Source organism: Strix aluco, chromosome 1 (assembly GCF_031877795.1).
Source record: "Strix aluco isolate bStrAlu1 chromosome 1, bStrAlu1.hap1, whole genome shotgun sequence".
NCBI lineage: Eukaryota > Metazoa > Chordata > Aves > Strigiformes > Strigidae > Strix > Strix aluco.
The window spans coordinates 158,474,111-158,493,472 of record NC_133931.1 but is presented as its reverse complement, the minus strand read 5'-3'; the positions used below and the strand labels follow the sequence as shown (position 1 = coordinate 158,493,472).

Below are 19,362 nucleotides of genomic sequence, written 5' to 3'. Positions count from 1 at the left end.
CATTATAGCACAGATCTAAAATCTATTCTTCTCTCTCTATGCTGGCTTCTCAGAGAACAGAAAAGCAACCACCCAAAACATGTGGTCTTGTTTTTTACTGGTAGGATTCTCAGTAACTTGGAGAAAAAACTAAAGAGAAAACTTACAGCTCTAGATCAAGAAGCAAGCATCACATTTCATCTCTTCAGACCCACTGAAACTTTATCACCCACAAAGACAAAGCTCATCAGGGGGGAACTTCAAGGAGACTTGATCAACATTGTGAATCAAATAACCTCTTGTCCAAAAATCAAATGCTTAAATCTTTAAGTGTAAGATACACATCTTCAACATGCATCTTTGGTTTGTCCTCAGCGAAATGAATTTGAAGTCACATTGAAAAGAAAAGCTTTCCCCAAAAAGCACTGTATTTCACTTACAATTTCTCCTTGAGGAAAAGAAAAGGAAAAAAAGAAGCTTATGTGACAGAAGATTGGTCATGTCAGCGATGAACTACTGCAAAGGTCTCAGCTACGACAGCAGCACAAATGGTGGGAGAGCTCATGTGGAATGAAACAGATCTAAACAGGAGGCTGACATGAATGCTGGAGCAGCAGAACTACAGCTTTTTCTCTCCAATTCTTCAATGTCATCTTCACACAAATCAATACAGATTTAAGTTGAAGTAAATGGGTGAAATGCTGGAAATCTGTCACATCCTCCAGAAAACTACCTCTGGTTTATAGTGCCACATTTTTTTTTCAGTTTCCATTAGCATTAAACCCCTAAAAAGTCAAATCAGAAAATAAGCATCTGAAGATACCACGATCTGTGTGATATCCCCAAGGCAAATCTCCATTGACTGCTGAAATTAAAGTTTCCTTCAGTGAACTCTCAGGTAGGACAAAATTCCAGGACACTTCCAGGGAAGTTGTGCTTGGGATTTCAAACAAATGAACTACGTTATCAGCAGATAGTCTATTGCTGACTGAATCAAGGAGATCTGGCTGCTGATCCTATGATCCTTGTGTTAAGAGCTCTCTATGCACATCTTAAAGATGGATTTCTATGTACCTCAACACAGCATAAAACCCCATGCATAAAGCACAGGAAAGATTAAAATCTGTGTTTCTGTTTTTGCATTTAGAGTAACTGTTTCGTGGTCTCACAAAAACCTTTTAGGAAGCAAAAAGAACACTGGAAGATAAAGTAGCATGGAGACTAGAAATCAGGAGACAAAAAGAATAATGACCATTAATAACAAGTGTTCAAGTCTGATCATTATAAAAGAATCAAATGAAACAGAGAGTGTCCATATCAGAACTGGAATATAGAGGTATCACTCACCCAGAGGAGCAGCAAACAGATATGTCAAAATTTGTAGAAGAAACAAAATTAGTTAGATAACTCACGACAACAAAAGATGGACAAGAACTTAAAAACAGCAAACCCAAAGCAGGAAAATTAGTGGCTTGGTAGAATAGGCAAGTATCATGAATACTGAAAGGAACTACCCAATATTTACTGAGTTTAAAATTGCACCAACACATGAAAAACACCTGTAGACAGTTCTATAAAAACCTCAACAACAAAAAAAACCACCTCCAAAAAAGACAAACAAATGTTATAGAGGAATAAAACAGAGAACAGTATGCACAACAGTCTATAAAATCAGTTACAGCAGCTTATTTGGCAGTTGTATACTATACTCTCTTAGGAGGAGAATCATGAGGTGTATACTGACGGGTGATAAGAATAGCTAGGTGCACTGAAAAATTCTTTCTCTACAGTGATTGTGAGGACTGAATTTTTTACCTAAGAAAAGGAAACATCAAAGAACCTGAAAGACAAATTTAAAATATAGGCCGATCAAAAGAAGGAGATTAAGTGTTTGCGTTTTCCTTATCCCACAATGCAAAAAGCAGAACACATAAAATTATGCCACAAGACCATAAATTCAAACCTGATCAATGGAAGTATGTCATGTATGCTATACAAAGCATAATGAACCATAGTTAACCCATACAACTCATTGTCACAGAACATAGATTTAGAACTTGCAGGTTTTTAAGCCAGAAGAGACTTTATTGTCCAGTTCAATTTTCTGTGCAACACAGGCTCTAATCATTCATCAAACAGGGCAGACCTTTTTAAAGGACATCCATTGTTGACTTAAAGACTTGACATAATGAAAAACCTATTACATATCTGATATCTTGCTCTAGTAGTCATAAGTATGCACATTAATCAGTCTCAATTGGTCTATTTCTGAACTACCAGCTGTTGTACCAAAGCCAAAAGCTCTTTAAACAAAAACAAACTGAAAAACAAAAAACAGGGAAAGAGCTGGAGTGGCTATACTACATACAGATCGCAAGAATATCCAGTCGTATGAGAATTTTAAAAGATTTCAGACCTTTCTGTGTCTTTATATAAAATGATCTCTGATTACTGCAATTTAGGTGGAACTGCTACCTAAAGTTGGAAGGGTTTCTGGCACCTTCCTGTGAAGTACTTAGCACTGGAACACATTACCGGGAGAGGTTGTGGAGTTTCCCACCTTGGAGATGTTCAAAAGCCATCCAAACCTGGTCCTGGGCAACGCACTATAGGTGGCCCTGCTTGAGCAGGGGGGTTGAACAAGATACCTCCAGAGGTCCCTTCCAACCTCAACCAATCTGTGATCCTGTTACTGATCTCTTAGTAAGGACACTGATCTACTCTAGCCTCATAATTCCTGTTGTGGGAGAGGGAGGGTGATTATGCAAGATTTAACCATGTTCTCATCAAATACTTAAGCTAGTTTGTAATGGGTTAAGAATGCACATGTACTTTGCCTGTTTGTGTTGAGGCTGAGGAACTTTTTGCCCAGTGGCTTGATTCAGTCCTAACTAGTTAAGAGCAGTGTAGCATGCTAAGGCTGCAGGCACAGTTTCTGACAGTGAGTAACTATCCAGGCAATAAGCCAACCAGCAACGCAGTAACACGTGTTGGCATGGTCCCATTGGCAACTCAGTCCTCTCAATAATAACATGTGTAAGAACCCCCAGATCAGTCTAGAGAGGACAACCTGGGAACTCCTAGGGCCAAGTTCAGGACTGTCCAAAAGGAAGTGGCTCACCTAAAGCCCACTGGCTCTGAGGTGACCCTCAAAGATCTGGTGACTGCAGATTAATACACATGTTAAGGCAAAGGACGGTAAGAACCACAAGCCATGACCCTACTCTCCCAATGTATAACCACATACCAATCAGAGGATATATCTGTTGCTGGACTGATCTCACACTAGGGAACCTGTAAGCTATTTGGCTTTTTTTTATTTTGTAATTTTATGGTCGATGATTAAAGATGAGAAAATTCCTAATAAAATTACTTCAATAAATTTTTTTGTTTAAATTGAAGTTGCCATAAATTCTGTTTTGCTTTCAACATATTTCTACTTCAAATGGCTTGTGCAGACATTTCCCCTGAAAAGCTTTAAAATATCTTATCAAAATCACCATAGTGCTTGATGGAGTACACCAATGGGCCCTAGGGTCGCTGAGCTGGCAGCAGCAGTAAGTCCAGGTCACAGGTCTGCATCATGTAATGCTTTTCAGAACCCATGAAAATACAATTTCAAAAATTAAATCTTTGTTTCCCCTCCTTGATTTGGAGGAATTTTGCTTCTCTGACAATTACAACCTCTCTCTAATTTCAAGCCTAACATTTATTCAGTCACCTTTTCCCGATTTTCCTTGTGCCAGCACTGTCCTTCAGCCTAAATATGAATACTTTTTTCCTCCTCTACCAAAAAGGCAGTCACGCCCCATCCCTCCCCATTTTGTTAGTGTTTGCATATAAAAGCTGAGTGACATTCACAACACGAATCTTCCTTTCCCTAGGTTGTTCCAGAAGCTCTTTTTCCACATGATCATTCTAGTTTGAACTGCTCATTTTGAGCATTGATGACACTGTATTCCAGCTTTAGCAACCAGATGAGATGTCACTAGTGTCTTCTGCAGTAACACTAGAACTTTTCTGTTGCTACAGGGAATTCTAGTTACTGACCTATCCTAAGATTTTTTCTCTCAGTTGCATCATATGAAGTATAGGATTGTTATTATGAAAATAATAAACCTCACCTTTAATGATGTTTCAAATCAATTGGCAACTATTTTATAGCAGAAATTCCTCCAATTAATCCCAGCCAGAACCAAGACCAACATGAAAATCACAGAAAAGGAAGTACACTGCCCATGTGCCACAGACTGCAAAGTGCAGAGGGGAATCTACAACAGCTAAAAAGTGATAGAGCTGCCATTACTCTCAATTGCCTTAAATCTTCTTCAGTAATCCCCACCTCTTTCTCCATAACATCCCATAAAGAATGCATAAAATGCTTTGTTCAAGTTGAGGTAAATGATACCTACTGCATTTGTTGACTGAAGTGCATGCAGGTTTGATTCCAGGAGCTCAATGACAGTAGGGTTCAGAGTATGACACAAAAATCTCCACAAATTATTTGTTCTTCTGCTGCTAAGAATATCCTTTGGATGCTCAAGGTTTAGAACTCAGTACATGGAAAAGATGAGAGTCTCTGAGAACGACAGAACTGCAGAGCTCAGGTATGAGGTGCTGCAGACACAAGGCATACTGAGCAAAAAAAACCCAGTCTTGCCTGAGAGGGCAGAGGACCAGACAAAAACCTTAGTGTTTCAGAAAAAATGCAAATTCCCTTCTGCCAAAAATCCAATAGCAATTCCTCAGTCATCTTAAAACCTGAAAGTGGGGAAAGAATCTCAATTTACAAAACCGGGGAGAGACATTGTAACTATATTCAGATGCTACTACTCTTGTGTACTCTCCTGAAAATGGAGAACCTGGGAGTAGATAGTTTAGTTCAAGGAACTGCAACTACACACAGGTCTGGAGTGACAGTCCCTGGATAACAATCTCTGGTTTGGGTGAGACCAAACTATTGTCTGTGGTGCCAGGGCTTGGAGTAGGAACCCTGTTTGTGGGATGGGTCACTAGATGCTCTTCTTTCAGCCAGGTGACCCCTGATTCAAGCCTGGGGATGAAAATCTTATCAGTTTAAAAATTATGTTTACATCCACAACTGACTAGTTATCTCAGACAATGGAGAAACAGGCACTTTTTAGGGCATGATTTATCTATACTTTTAAATATCTACTTCTGTATGAGAAGAACTGTGCCCTGAATTCCATTGCCTACACCAACTAAATCTCTTGACTATAAAGGGAGCCCAGAACGACTAGCTTACATATAAATAAACACTATGTAGATGTCTATACTTAGCCAAATAAATCCCACTCCCAAAGTCCACCATGGCCTTAGCTGTCCAGATTTTCTGTAATGCATTCTTCTTTAATGACATCTACTCGTTTGGAGTTAAGCCATATGGTTTCTGTTTCCTTCAGGCCATGGAGCTTGCTATATCTGTACCTCTAGCCACACTGCAGTCAAACAGCCCTGTCTGCCTGGCTCCCTCCTAAAAAGTCCCTTCTGGAATTCTGAGCACGTGAGTGGGTGGGTCTTCCATAAAGTCAGTGCAAGGACTTTTGTGACCAGTGGCATGCAGCAAATGCTGCTCTGCAGATGAGGAATTCTGAGACTCTTGTGACAGATGTACCCCAAGAACGTAGGACTGACAGAAGAAGAGGATAGAACACACTAGTACCCAACAGGCAGAAAAAAGACAAGGCAGGATCTACACTGAAAAAGCTGGCAGCTGAAAGGGGTTGCTGACAGTGGTAAAGTGAGCTGGCAGGTGGTGAAGGCTGTTTCCCCCTCTTCAACCAACCTCACAGCCCCAAGATCTCCTTGCTTTCTGAGCCATCCCACAGCTGTCATCTGTTTCAACAGTGCAACTGTTCACAGAAGATCCAAGTAGGATCAACAGGCCCCGCGCTGTCCTCAATCAAAAGTGTTTCAAACATTTCCCCCTAAAATTTCTCCAGAATAATTAGTCTTCAGACAGAAAAAAAACAGCCTGAGCAACACTAGACCATAAACCTATGGTTCCCAAAGACTGTTCCTAGCTACAACTCAATCACAGTGACCAGTATGATAACTGCAATTACAACTGACAATTCCGAGCAGTCCTGCATATTCTCTACATAATATCACATACCTCAGACAAATTTAAATTACAATCCCAATCCCAGTTTGGGAACCACTGTTTTAAGGCAAATATTTCAAAACTACAAGAGCTTTGATAAGACATGGAAATGCAGAGATCATTTTTATTGCTGTTACCAATGCTCCAACTATAATAAAATGAAAATACTTAATATCAGAACAACTCAAATTTATCTAGGCTTAGCTCTATTTTGACAGGTCTTGAATTTCACAGCTGTTACACGCTAAGTCTAGACATGAATTTGAAAAACATCTGTTTGATCATTCTTTACATGTTAACTAGCTGAGTAACTGATATTTAAAATGTGTTTGCTGAGCCCTAAACAGAAACAGAATTTTCTGTCTACAGTTTCTGTAGAGTGTTGTGCCTCCTATACTCTTCCCCATTACAGTCCATTTCATATATATCATATATATCAACTGGAAAAACATCAGAGGTAAAAGCCTTCCACATCATATCAGATACCTGTACAGTGACAAACAGAATGGAATCTTGATCTTAGATGGGCCGATACGCATTACTGTGGTACAGACAAGAATGACAGCTTTACTTCACAGTAGACATACAGCTATAAAACCCTCCGTGCTACAGGATTTACTATATGAATGAGTATGAACCTTCAATACAGTCACAAGAACTTAAATAAGACATGAAAATAAATTCTTTGCAATATGAGTGGACAAACATTGGAACAGGTTGCCTGAAGAGGCTGTGAAAACTCTGTCCCTAGAGATCTTCAAAACTCAACAAGGCCTTGACAACCCTGTTTTGAGCAGGAGGTTGAACTAGATGAATTCCACAGTTTCCTCCTAACTAAACTTTTCCATGATTCAGCTGAATAGACTCAGAAAACTTAGGAAAAGACCATTTCAGTAGGTATTATGAACAGTGAAGTGCTGGACTTGATCTAATAGAAATTGTAGAAAATGTCATCCATTCTTCTCTTACATGAATCATCCTTTTACAGACTGTGACAACATGTGTACATTTTTGCAGGATCTTTAACAATTTTTCTGTAAGTAATTCTTCCCATTATATGTTCTGTTATTCCGCAAGTTTAACTTTTGACTGAATTCTACTAGGAAATTTAATACATCTCTTCAGCACACCCCTTTAACCTCTTATGTTCTTCATTTAATCATTCTAATACAAAGTTCCAAAACCAGAGTTTATTTATCCAGAAGCTATTATTCCCCTTATTAAAAGCTTTCAGAATCTAGAGCTGGTAATATGCACAGAATTTTCTCCACCACTTTGTCTGACCTGTTTCAAAATATCTGTTAACAGGACTCTTACTGGAAAGATCATTCCACCATATAATACAAGGATTACTTTTTTTCCCCCTAACTCAATGTTCAAATTTTTCATGACATACCTTCATTGGCCTCTTCAGCGCTTCCTGAATATCCACACGCTTCCGCATAATGGTCTGGTCTAGTTTGCGTTCAAAGGCCAACAGATCCATGTAGGCCTGGGACTCAGGAACCAGCTCCCGGATCTGAGAAGGAAGCAAGGAATATCCAAGCACTGGAAGCAAGAATCTACTATGTTCCAGAGCAGTAATACTGACACCTTCCCAGCCCCTAGACAGACGTGCTCAGAGGGAGTTATCCCTAAGACAGCAGTTCCCAGTTAGTGGGGCAGGTCTCAGTGGCATGGTACAAGCATATGACTGAAAAGATGGAGCACAGAACTAAAGCTAACGAACTCTGGAAGACCCCAGCTGGATCCACAAGGCCTGAATCACGGCTGCTTTTTTTCAACTGAGGCTTAGCTACAAGCAGCCTGGGAGCCACTGCTTTCAGCAACGCAAAGTACAGTAAATTTGTCCTGTTTAAACTAAAAATGCTGGGTCTCTCTAGACTGAAAGGAAAGGGTGCATGTTCACGTTGATTTTTTAAAAACAAGTGTTACCCATTGTAAGTAAAAACTGCCATTTAGGAAGTCAATCTTTGTGAACATATCTTCTTGGCTGAGGTGACCTTCACATCAAAGTTTCAACATGACCAGCTGTGAGGTGTCAACTTTCAATCTTGCCAACTTCTACTGGTATTTCAATACATTAGCTAAACTATATTAGTTCTATCAACAGACCCCCTTTTTATTTTCCCTTTTCCAGAGAAGTTAGCAGAGGAGGTGTTATGAAGTAGGTCAGGAGGAAGACCTAACAACATGAGCTTAGAAATGGCCAAGTATACCCTTACATGAAAAAGTCACTTCTTAATCAGGAATAACTCATGCAGGCAAACCACAAAAGAAAGGAACTGTAAGTAATTATAATAAATCTACTGGACTGCCTTGTCTATTTCTACAATATTCACTCTAGCTTTCACCTATATAACTAAAATATTTAACTGTTAGAATGCTTCTGTTCTATAGGAATCAAAAGCTAGTTGGTATTCCTGTTTTGCTTTAGAATCAGAAGTCTACAGTTTTAATTTGGTGTAAGGCACAAACACCTATGTGAGAGACACCAGGCATACACCTGTTCACTATGTTCTGCAAGGACATAAGAACTATTGTACGAGGTCATCCCAACAGTCATCTATCCTAGCATTGTGTCTCTGACAGCATTTGGAAGTTGTTGCCCTTTAATACCTACAAACAGCCTGAGGCACGGCGCTCCAGAACCTCAATAGGCAGTGTGTGAGGAAGTACCTCCTTTTGCTCGTTTTGAACCTGCCATCCGTTAGCTTTATTTGATACCGCCGTCTTGCATAGCTGGAGCTGCACTGGGCAGGCACTCCCTGTGCATCTTCTCCATACTGCTCATATATTTTATAGTGTTTTGTCGTCCCTCTCTCAATATTTTCCTTTTCCAGCCTGAAGATGAACAATTCCTCCCTTCTGTATTTAGACTGATAAAGACTAACAAATAAATGTCTCTTTCAACCTTGTTTGTTTGTTTTGAGATGCTAGAACACCTGCTCTATTTACAGCAGGACTGACACTTTGGAGAAGCAGAAACCACAGAGCCAAAAACTCTGTTCAGCTTTAGCTGAACCACTATATTTTTAACTGCTTGTATTCTTTCACAAAGTCTTAGTATCAGCAGAATAATAAAAGAACATGAACATTTTTAAGAGCGAAGCACGAAGAGCAAGCATTGCCCTGGAAACATCAAGGAGTTGCCAGACAGCTTGCAGAATAAAGACGGCTAGGCAATACTTCCTCCTCACACTGAATACAAATCTTTGGACCCAACAAAATACCCCAATGCTTTTATCCTGTCCCACAAAAAAAAAAAAAAAAAAAAAAGATTCCTCAGTTCCTGGAAATTAACCATACTGTACTGCAGTCAATTAAAAATTCTGGAGCCAGAACATAGTTTTGATCTTTTAACTCCAAGTTCCAGTACAGTCAGTTCATGAACTCCTAGGCACATGATGATGCAGGGAGCTGGCCTACACAGCCCACAAGATAAAGCATATACTACAGCTATGATACAACCTTTTCAGCTGGTTCGCAGGGTACTGGACCCAGGACCTAATGAAATTTCTAATAAATTTGTAGAAACAGCAATAAGTGTTTCTATTCCACACTTTTATGTTTCTTATCACATGAAAGTGAAAGGGTATTTCCTATTCCATTCCTATAACCAAACTGGATGTTAAACATTATAAGATGTTAAGAAAGCATAAACACTTTAAAATCAGCCAGCAAAGCTAATACTGCATATAATTCCTTGAACTGCAAATGGCTGCAGGTTGGGAGAGTATCTGGGAGAAGAATTGTACTTGCCTGTGTTTGGACTCTTCTCTAGGTATGTGTTATGGTCATAGTGAAGATGGGATACTAGGCGAGATCAAAGGTTCACTCAGGCCAGTTTTGGCTGCTCTTACAGTCTTTTGCTTTCTCACCCTACTATTGGAATAATCTTTTGGAGTCATGATCGTTTTCCAGTTTCATACAGTTTCATTTTCCAAATTTCCCCTCAAGAGTGAGAGTTAAATTAAAGGGGAGCCCCAGCAGTATCAGATCACAATGAAGAATTTTCTTTGTTTCTGGTACATCTTAGCTCAAAAAGATGAAGGTACTCTTACACTCCAAGGTACTCTTATACTCCGGTCAGTAATATAACTCATATTTCAGTCTTCTTTATAGGTAACTGAACCACAGTTATCTTGGTGTTTACATGATAAGGATCTGTGCAGCTTGCCTAATTCCTTCTTCCTGCATAGCCTTCCCTAACTGAAAAGTTCATAGATCCAAGTCTCCTCTCTTCTACAAAAGTTCTAACTATAAATGTGTAGAGAATATTTCAAGACCTGAATTCTCCATTCTGACCTTTACCTATTTCAAGAAACTACAAAGAGTCCCTAGCAGCAGCATCACATCATCTGAGGTTTTGAAGCATGTATGTTAAACCTTATCTTAAAGTTATATGGAAAACTGGAGTAGATTATTATTAACATTAGTAAGGTAGTGTCTTTCTAGACACTGCGGATCTTTTTTTTCCTACTGTGAAAATTCAAATGTTTCAAAATTTTGAAAATTAGTAAGAACAGATTATTATTAAATTATGCACTTTTATCCTTGATTTCCACAGATTTGTTATCAATGGTGACAAAAGAATGGAAAAATTATAAGAGTGGGGGCAGTGAGGACAGTGTGCAGGGAACAGCATGATGGGAGAGGCTTCTCACAATTTCCTTGTAAAAGCAGGATATGTGGGGGCTGCACCACACGTGCCTGTAAACAAACACGCAAGTCTTGTCAAACAGCCAGAATCAGAAACCAGTGAACAGATGCAACACTCCAGTCTCTGCGATATGAAAAACATCACAGGATGCTTCTATGACTGGCACAGTACGACAGCTTGGAAGGCAAGGACAACAGGCTGCACACTAGGGAAGGGTTCATCCGAATGCTGAGAGCTGCATCGGAACAGATGACACTGTGAGGGGCATCTCCTGCACACCGCCCGATCAAGATGGAGACAAAGCCTTTCTTAGACATCTGGAGGAAGCCCCATGGTTGCAGGCCCTCATACTCACGGGGGAACTTTAACCACCCTGACATCCGCTTTGAGGGCAGGAGCACTGGGCACAAGCCCTGCAGGAGATTCCTGGGTTGGACTGATGACTGTTTCTTGACACAGGTGATCAACAAGCCAGCAAGGGGAGGGGCACTGCTGGGCCCATTACTCACAAAGAAGGAAGAACTGGTTGGGGATGGGAAGGTTAAGGGCAGCCCTGGCTGTGGCCACTGTGAGATGGCAGAGTTTGCGATCCTGAGAGAAGCAAGCAAGACCTGGACTTCTGGAGAGCAGGTTTTGGCTTGTTCAGGGATCTGCCCAGAAGGCTCCTGTGGGACAGCGGGGATCCCTGGAGGACAAAGGGGCTCAGGGAAGCTGGCTGAACTTCAAGGACAATCACTTAAAGCAAAGGGGCAATGATCAGACCAGAGTACAGAAAGTTGAGCGGTCCTGGCAGGAGGCCAGCAGGGCTAAGCAGGGAATTCCTGACTGGCCCCAAATGCAAAGAGGGAATGCACGGAGCTGTAAACAGGGATGGTCTACCCAGCAGGAACAGCACAACGGTGCCTGAGCATGCAAGCCTGAAAATAGGAAAGTCAAAGCTCAGCTGGAATTGAACTGAGCAACGGACGTGATGGGCAACAAGAAAGCCTTCTGCAAGTGGACCAGGAGCAGAAGGAAGACTACAGAAAACTGGGTCTGGGTCTGGTTCTGCTGCTCATGTCAAAAGCCATGGAGAAGGCCGAGGCACCCGGTGCTGTCTTTGCCCCTGTTTCTCCTGGTAAGTCCTGTCCTCACGTCTCCCAGGTCCCCAAGCCAACGTCAGAGCCAGGGCAGCACGGCTGTTCAGAGGGACCTTGACAGGCTGCAGAAACAGGACGGCAGCTCAACGTTGTAGAGTTCATCAAAGGCAAACAGAGAGTCCCGCTCCTGGGGCAGAATGACGCCCTGCAGTGGCACGGGTGGGCATCAACTGGGTGGAAAGCAGTTTTGCAGGAGAGGAGCTGGGGGTCCTCATGGACAACAAGTGGAGAATGAGTCTGTGAGGTAAGCCAGCCGTGACAAAGGTCAGCTGCAAAACGGGCTGGATTAGCAGAAGCGTTGCCCTCAAGTCAAGGAAAGAGGCTGTTCTTGCTACGCCACGCTTGTGAAGCTGCGTCTGGACTTGTGGGCACCGGACCACAAAGACGGGACATTCTGGAGCGAGGCCCGCAGAGGACCACCAGGATGTCGGGGGGCTGGAGCACAGGCCTGCCAGGAGAAGCTGCAGGAGCCCCGTTTGTCCAGCCTCGAGAAGAGAAGGGGAAAGGGAGATGCTGTTGGTGAGTGCAACTGCCATAGGGGATGGTGAAGAAAAGGCAGAGCCAGCCTCCTCTTTGGGGTGCCCAACGGTAGGATGAGAGGCAACAGAAACTCACTGCCACATTGGCAATTGACTCAGTATAAGTATCAGTATCAGTATTAAAAAAAAAAAAAACACCAAACAATGTGATGGTAGCAAAACATTGGAACAGGCTGCCAGAAGATGCTGTGGACATCCATCTTTGATTGAGGGTATTCAGAACCCGACTGGACAAGGTCCTGAGCAACATGATGTCATTTGAACCTGTTTTGTGCAACAGTTGGTCTGCATGACTTCCAAAGGTCCTCCTGATCCAAATTATGTGATTACTGATGCTTAAACAGTTTACCCAAATCATGGTTTTGCCAGATATTCAGTGAATCCTTTGTGTGTTTGAGGACTAAGTGATCACTTTCAGCCTATATGCTATAGAGACTAAATTACAGTTTCTTTTATTCTATGCAACTGCGAATACATGTTATATGTACTACATGTATTGCAAGTAAAATGTACAAGTAATATATTTAAATTATGAGCACATATGCAAACAAGGCTTAAAATTCCTCAGGAGGTTTACAAAGGAGTCAATAGAATGCTAGTCTATCTAATATCCTCTATTTAAGGATATCTCCAAATCAAAAATTGTGGCAGACATTAACACTGACCAAAAGTGAATGAGAACAGAGCAGCCATACAGCAACAGGGATTCTCCATAAAGCTGGTCTACTCAAGCATACTTTTTTTATACAGGCAGATGTAGCCCAGTAATGACACTCACTCTTCCAGAACACTGGCTAACTAACCTTAACACCTCTGAAAACAAGAAATTAAGATCTACAGTTCATCTTTGTCCTTCCCTTACTTCAGACCTGGCACTAGTCATCAGGAATGGTTAATTTGTCATTACCAAACAAACAAGCAAGACAGGGATAATCCACCTTTTAAAATCATCAATTCAAATCAGGTTAACAATAGTACTGTAACAGATGAAGTATCTAAGGCTATGGGAGAGGTAAGGTTGAGAGATAGAGAAATCTTCTGCTTGGCCAATAGCATGGATGGAGAAGAACAATTCTGGAAGAGGCAGCCTTCCATCACATTTGAGGCTACAATTTCATACCTGAGTGTAGCAGATTACACTCAAAACAGTGATCAACATCAGATGCCAGTTTCTGTCAAAATGGCTGGAGTACCTCGCGTAGAAAGTGCGCTGACTTTAAACCACTTGTAAGGTCTGGTGGTACAAAGTAAAATTAGTAAAACTTGATAACATATTTGAATTGTCACAGGGAGTTAATGCTAGATCTGATACATGCCCATTACGTTTCCACTTCTGTATTTGCAGCTGAAAGCAACATTTATCTCATCATTAAACAACAGTGGGAAATAGAAGTGTCAGTCTTCAGAACAAGTCCATACAGGAAACAACTGCTCTGATGTACAATAACTTAGTTATCTACTAGATGATTTGATAAAAGGATGGTCACTATCTATGAAGCAGAAGTAGTATTACTACAGAAAGAGATGACTGGTTGTTTTTCTGGTGTAACAGAAACCTTGAGGAACACTGCTAGTAGGAGATGGAAACAGGAGTACCGTAATGCCTGGGCCTCTGCTGAATTCAGTACAAAAGTAGTAGGTTGAAGTTGTCTGGCCTGTACTATACAGGACATGTACCAGCTCCTCTCAGCCTTAACAAATGTTATATAAGAAAGTATGAGAGAGGCACAACTAAGAACAAACTGTTGCTTGTGCTCTGTCAACTTCATCTGCTTCAAGCATGTCTGCATCACTGCTCTCCAAGACAGACTCTTGTACTGCCAGATTCCTGGGTTAGAGATGTACTGCACTTATTTGCAGAAAAACTAATTTTGCTGTGTTATGACCACTTTATAGGGCAATTCAGATAGTACTGCATAGCAATAACTGTCCTTCTCCCTGTGTTTATTTATTGTTCCATTAATCTTACCCATAAATTTTAGCATCAAATTTCACATATTATGCATGACACTGAAAAAAAAAAAAAGCTACACTGCACTGGGCCAAGAACTGATCTTTCTGGTCCCACTAGAAATGACCCACTCACTGATGTCTCCAAATTGACAGTGAGGGACTTCTTAATTCAAGGTAACCAATAAGCTTACTTATACTGTTTGATTTTTAATTGAGATGTCATTGATAACAGATCAAACGGCTTGAAGAAATCCAATAGTATCAACACAATTTCTGTTATCAAAGAAGCCTGTGATCTCCTCAGAAAAAGGCAGGCTTGTTGAACAAGATTTAATTTTTACAAAGCTGCACATGGGTCTATGAAGTATCAAAGTGCTCAGATGTCTTCAGTCAGCTAAAGGCACAAGGATCTCCTCAAACAATGTAAAACTTAACAGAGAGATCAAGAGAAGCCTGGGCACAGAACAAAAAGATCCCTCCTTATCTAGACAGCAGGATAATCTTCCAGAGGGGAAGAAAGATTCCCCAACTTTGAATTTATATTTTGCTGTCTGCCTGTCACCAAGAAAAGGAAGGGCTGTGTGTGAACCCTAACTGGACTTGGCTGTCAAGCGGAAAGGAGAACATAAGAAAAATATTGTTTAAACAACAGAAGTGCATCCTCCCTTCCTTCTCTGCACCTGCAGCAGAGAGTAATCTAATCCAGCAATCCTTAGCACAGAGGCAGAATCAGCACTCTTCACTTCCCAACCCTCAAAAAATCATGTTTTAATTCAAAAACTTTTCCCCTCTCTTTTTATTTTGACATCCCATTAACTCCTAGTCCTATCCCTCACTTAGCCCCAACTCCATCATACCCATCATTATCCTAATAATTCAGTTGTGTTGGGGAACGGTGCATTTGTAAATGTATTTAGAATGTTACCTTTATTCTGGCTATCTCATTATCAAATAAATATTAGCAAAGGAAGAACAGTTTCATGAAAGAAAACAGTTATCTGTTTATAGTCACACAGTTATGGGAAGAAAACCAAAGAGTTAAGTCTTGTTTTGATTTAAAGCAGAGAAGAAACATGGAATGAGGACAGATAATGTTATGTGCAGCTAAAAGATACAAGCAAGATTTACTTTGATTTCTCTACAATGTTTTAAGCAGAATGTCATGAACATTTCCCAGTTATGAAATAGAGTCATGGACATTTAAATCTAGACTAAACTCTCTCCAGTACACCAAAGAAAAAAGTGCTTCGGTCTCCAAGGCTATAGAGAAAGATACACATTATGTCAAAACTGATCTAATGTGTCCATTCCAAACTAATTACTGCTGTGGCTGGAAGAGTACTAAAAAGCATCATGTAAATTCCAAATTTATTCTTCTAAATATCAAGAGACCTAGCTGTATCACTTCTGCAAGAAAATTATGTCCCCTCCATTCCTTAAAGATGTCAGAAGTAATGGAAAAAATAAAGGAAAACGGGTATTTTAGACTTTCAAGTGGTCCTTAGGGATACAACCCTTCACAAGAACTTTTTGAGGAATTCACAGTGACACACACATAAAAAGCCATGTGTTGTCCAAGAAAGCTGAAAAAAAAGCAGTAAGACAAAGATTCATTTTTTCATCAAGGCCAAGTGATATATGAAACCTTACATCTTTCAACAACTTTGACGTGGCATTTTATTAAAATGATTCAGAAGAGGACAAAAGACACATAAATGCATTAAAAGCTGTAAAATTTTTAGTTAATCACATCCTGAAAAGACTGTAAGACACTTCAGAAAAGGCTTTTTCTGAGTTTGCTGACCGAGCTGCACGATGGCAGATGAGTTGCGATACCGAACAAACACAATGGAATGCACAGTAAGGCAAGCAATTTATCAGTACTGGTGGGTACTAAAGAGACCATAGCTACTGAGGAAAGTGACCAAAACTCACTGTGGGTAAGTTAATGAAATCATCTGCATGAGCAGCAACAAACAGACAAAGATGCTTGGTATAAAGAAGAGAATGGGGAAATCAGAAATAAAGAAGAGTACAGGGATATGGATCCATACCATGGTGAACTGGGAGAAAGAAGCAAAGAATGTAGGACATAACTACATTGTGGGGACTCTCACTGCTTCCCAGGGAAATCTTAAAAGGATTTAGAAAATGGTAGGGGAGGAAACAATAGCCCCGAACACCACTGTAGCCTAACAGACCAGTGCAGTTCTTAAATACATGAGCAGAGAGCCTGGGAGCAAGACTAAGGGTTTTACAATTATTGCCATGCTTGGCAATATCATAATCAGAAAGAACACCAGAGTCACAAATGAAGAAATCTACTGACAAACTCAAGAAAATTCTGAGAAAAGCTATTGAGATGATTAGCAGACAGGAAAACATCCTCTATAATACAAGGTTCCATGCAGCCAATTAATTTAGCTTCACTTATGAGTATGTATCTATTTACACAAAAGAAAAAAAAGTTTCTCTGCCTGTCAAAGTGACAACACAACGAACTTGAAATTGGTTAAGTTCAGATTAGAAACAAAGTGAAAATTCTTAGGAGTGAGTGTAGCCAAACACTGAAAAAATTTGACAATGACTGCAGGGAATATTTCATCACTAGTGATTTTAAATACATATGCTCTTACTTACAAGTAAATTCTCAGGCCTGTCTTGTAGAAGTTAAACAAAAACAAAACAAAGTAGCAGTAAATTCTCATGACAGAGTCAGACTTCAGATTGTCTAGTTGTATGACACTAAAAATAAATTAATACTTTTTTTCTCCTCCCAGAAGATCAAATATGTGCTCTTTCTTTAAAGTCTTCCACAAGAAGGCTTGCCACTCTCTAGTAAAATTAAATAGACCACTCAATACAACTATTAGGAGCTGATATACATGTATGCAGAACATAAAGAACAGACAGAATACTGATAGGAAATGACAGAAAAATAATCAGTGTCAGTGATGGAAAACCGAAGCTTAAGCTGGGGATAGAGGTTTTCTTGAATTGCACCCGTTGCCACTGACATATCCAAGAACGGAGATGTATGGAGAAATAGATGCTAGATTTCCCACTTCTGCAAAGAACAAAGCCATCTCCCATGCTCCTAACACCACACAAACAGACTACAAAACATAAGTCTCCAATATTCTCCTATTGCAAACAGGTTAGCTCTTGACTCCTCCCTATTGAAAATAAATTACAGCAATCATTTCTGTGACTTTTGCCATCAGAAAATGGAGGATCTGGGAAGTGCATTTTTGGCATAGACAGTTTTCTAAAGGGGGTTGTTTTGGTTTTCATTAGCATCCTTAGGTGAAGTGTGGACACCAGCAAACCTAAGAAATATATCTCTGTCAGTCTCATTGACCTCCAGCATGACTATATGTATAAAATCTTTCCTGCTGACAGAGTATAACCCATTCTGCCATAAACTTAACATTGGATGATACTGAATTCTGAAAGAATTTGAGTCTCTTCAAGTGAAGCCTTGATAGGAGTACAGGCTACAAAAAAGTCTATATGCAGTTCAGCCTCCCTTGATCTCCAGAAGCCTTCAGTGTTGAGGCAGTCACTGCTTCATTGTGTTCTGCTGGAAGGTGCTTCTGACATGCCTCGACTAGCAAACACCAAAGTCACTCACATCCTGGGAACAATCCATTTGAAGTTCTGGGGTTATGTTGATGAAGAGTCGTCAAACCCACAAAGGATTCACTGAATATCTGGCAAAACCATGATTTGGGTAAACTGTTTAAGCATCAGTAATCACATAATTTGGATCAGGAGGACCTTTGGAAGTCATGCAAACCAACTGTTGCACAAAACAGGTTCAAATGACATCATGTTGCTCAGGACCTTGTCCAGTCGGGTTCTGAATACCCTCAATCAAAGATGGATGTCCACAGCATCTTCTGGCAGCCTGTTCCAATGTTTTGCTACCATCACATTGTTTGGTGTTTTTTTTTTTTTTTAAAAAAAGAGTTCCTTATACTGAGTCAATTGCCAATGTGGCAGTGAGTTTCTGTTGCCTCTCATCCTACCGTTGGGCACCCCAAAGAGGAGGCTGGCTCTGCCTTTTCTTCACCATCCCCTATGGCAGTTGCACTCACCAACAGCATCTCCCTTTCCCCTTCTCTTCTCGAGGCTGGACAAACGGGGCTCCTGCAGCTTCTCCTGGCAGGCCTGTGCTCCAGCCCCTCGACATCCTGGTGGTCCTCTGCGGGCCTCACTCCAGAATGTCCCGTCTTTGTGGTCCGGTGCCCACAAGTCCAGACGCAGCTTCACAAGCGTGGTGTAGCAAGAACAGCCTCTTTCCTTGACTTGAGGGCAACGCTTCTGCTAATCCAGCCCGTTTTGCAGCTGACCTTTGTCACGGCTGGCTTACCTCACAGACTCATTCTCCACTTGTTGTCCATGAGGACCCCCAGCTCCTCTCCTGCAAAACTGCTTTCCACCCAGTTGATGCCCACCCGTGCCACTGCAGGGCGTCATTCTGCCCCAGGAGCGGGACTCTCTGTTTGCCTTTGATGAACTCTACAACAATGAGCTGCCGTCCTGTTTCTGCAGCCTGTCAAGGTCCCTCTGAACAGCCGTGCTGCCCTGGCTCTGACGTTGGCTTGGGGACCTGGGAGACGTGAGGACAGGACTTACCAGGAGAAACAGGGGCAAAGACAGCACCGGGTGCCTCAGCCTTCTCCACGGCTTTTGACATGAGCAGCAGAACCAGACCCAGACCCAGTTTTCTGTAGTCTTCCTTCTGCTCCTGATCCACTTGCAGAAGGCTTTCTTGTTGCCCATCACGTCCGTTGCTCGGTTCAATTCCAGCTGAGCTTTGACTTTCCTATTTTCAGGCTTGCATGCTCAGGCACCGTTGTGCTGTTCCTGCTGGGTAGACCATCCCTATTTACAGCTCCGTGCATTCCCTCTTTGCATTTGGGGCCAGTCAGGAATTCTGGCCTCCTGCCAGGACCGCTC

General features: G+C 41.2%; 1 protein-coding gene across 11 annotated transcripts in view; it reads right to left on the bottom strand.

Annotated features, from left to right (window-relative positions):
* SMARCD3 (SWI/SNF related BAF chromatin remodeling complex subunit D3) overlaps positions 1-19,362 on the bottom strand; it is a 111,650-nt gene that overhangs the window by 29,508 nt on the left and 62,780 nt on the right. For 10 of the 11 annotated variants that reach the window (XM_074842696.1, XM_074842714.1, XM_074842723.1 and 7 more), the window contains one exon: positions 7,500-7,622. The exons of the other annotated variant lie outside the window; for it this stretch is intronic. In XM_074842696.1, the coding sequence (XP_074698797.1) occupies positions 7,500-7,622 (123 nt within the window). The remainder of the gene's footprint in view (positions 1-7,499; positions 7,623-19,362) is intronic. 11 annotated transcript variants of the gene reach the window in all.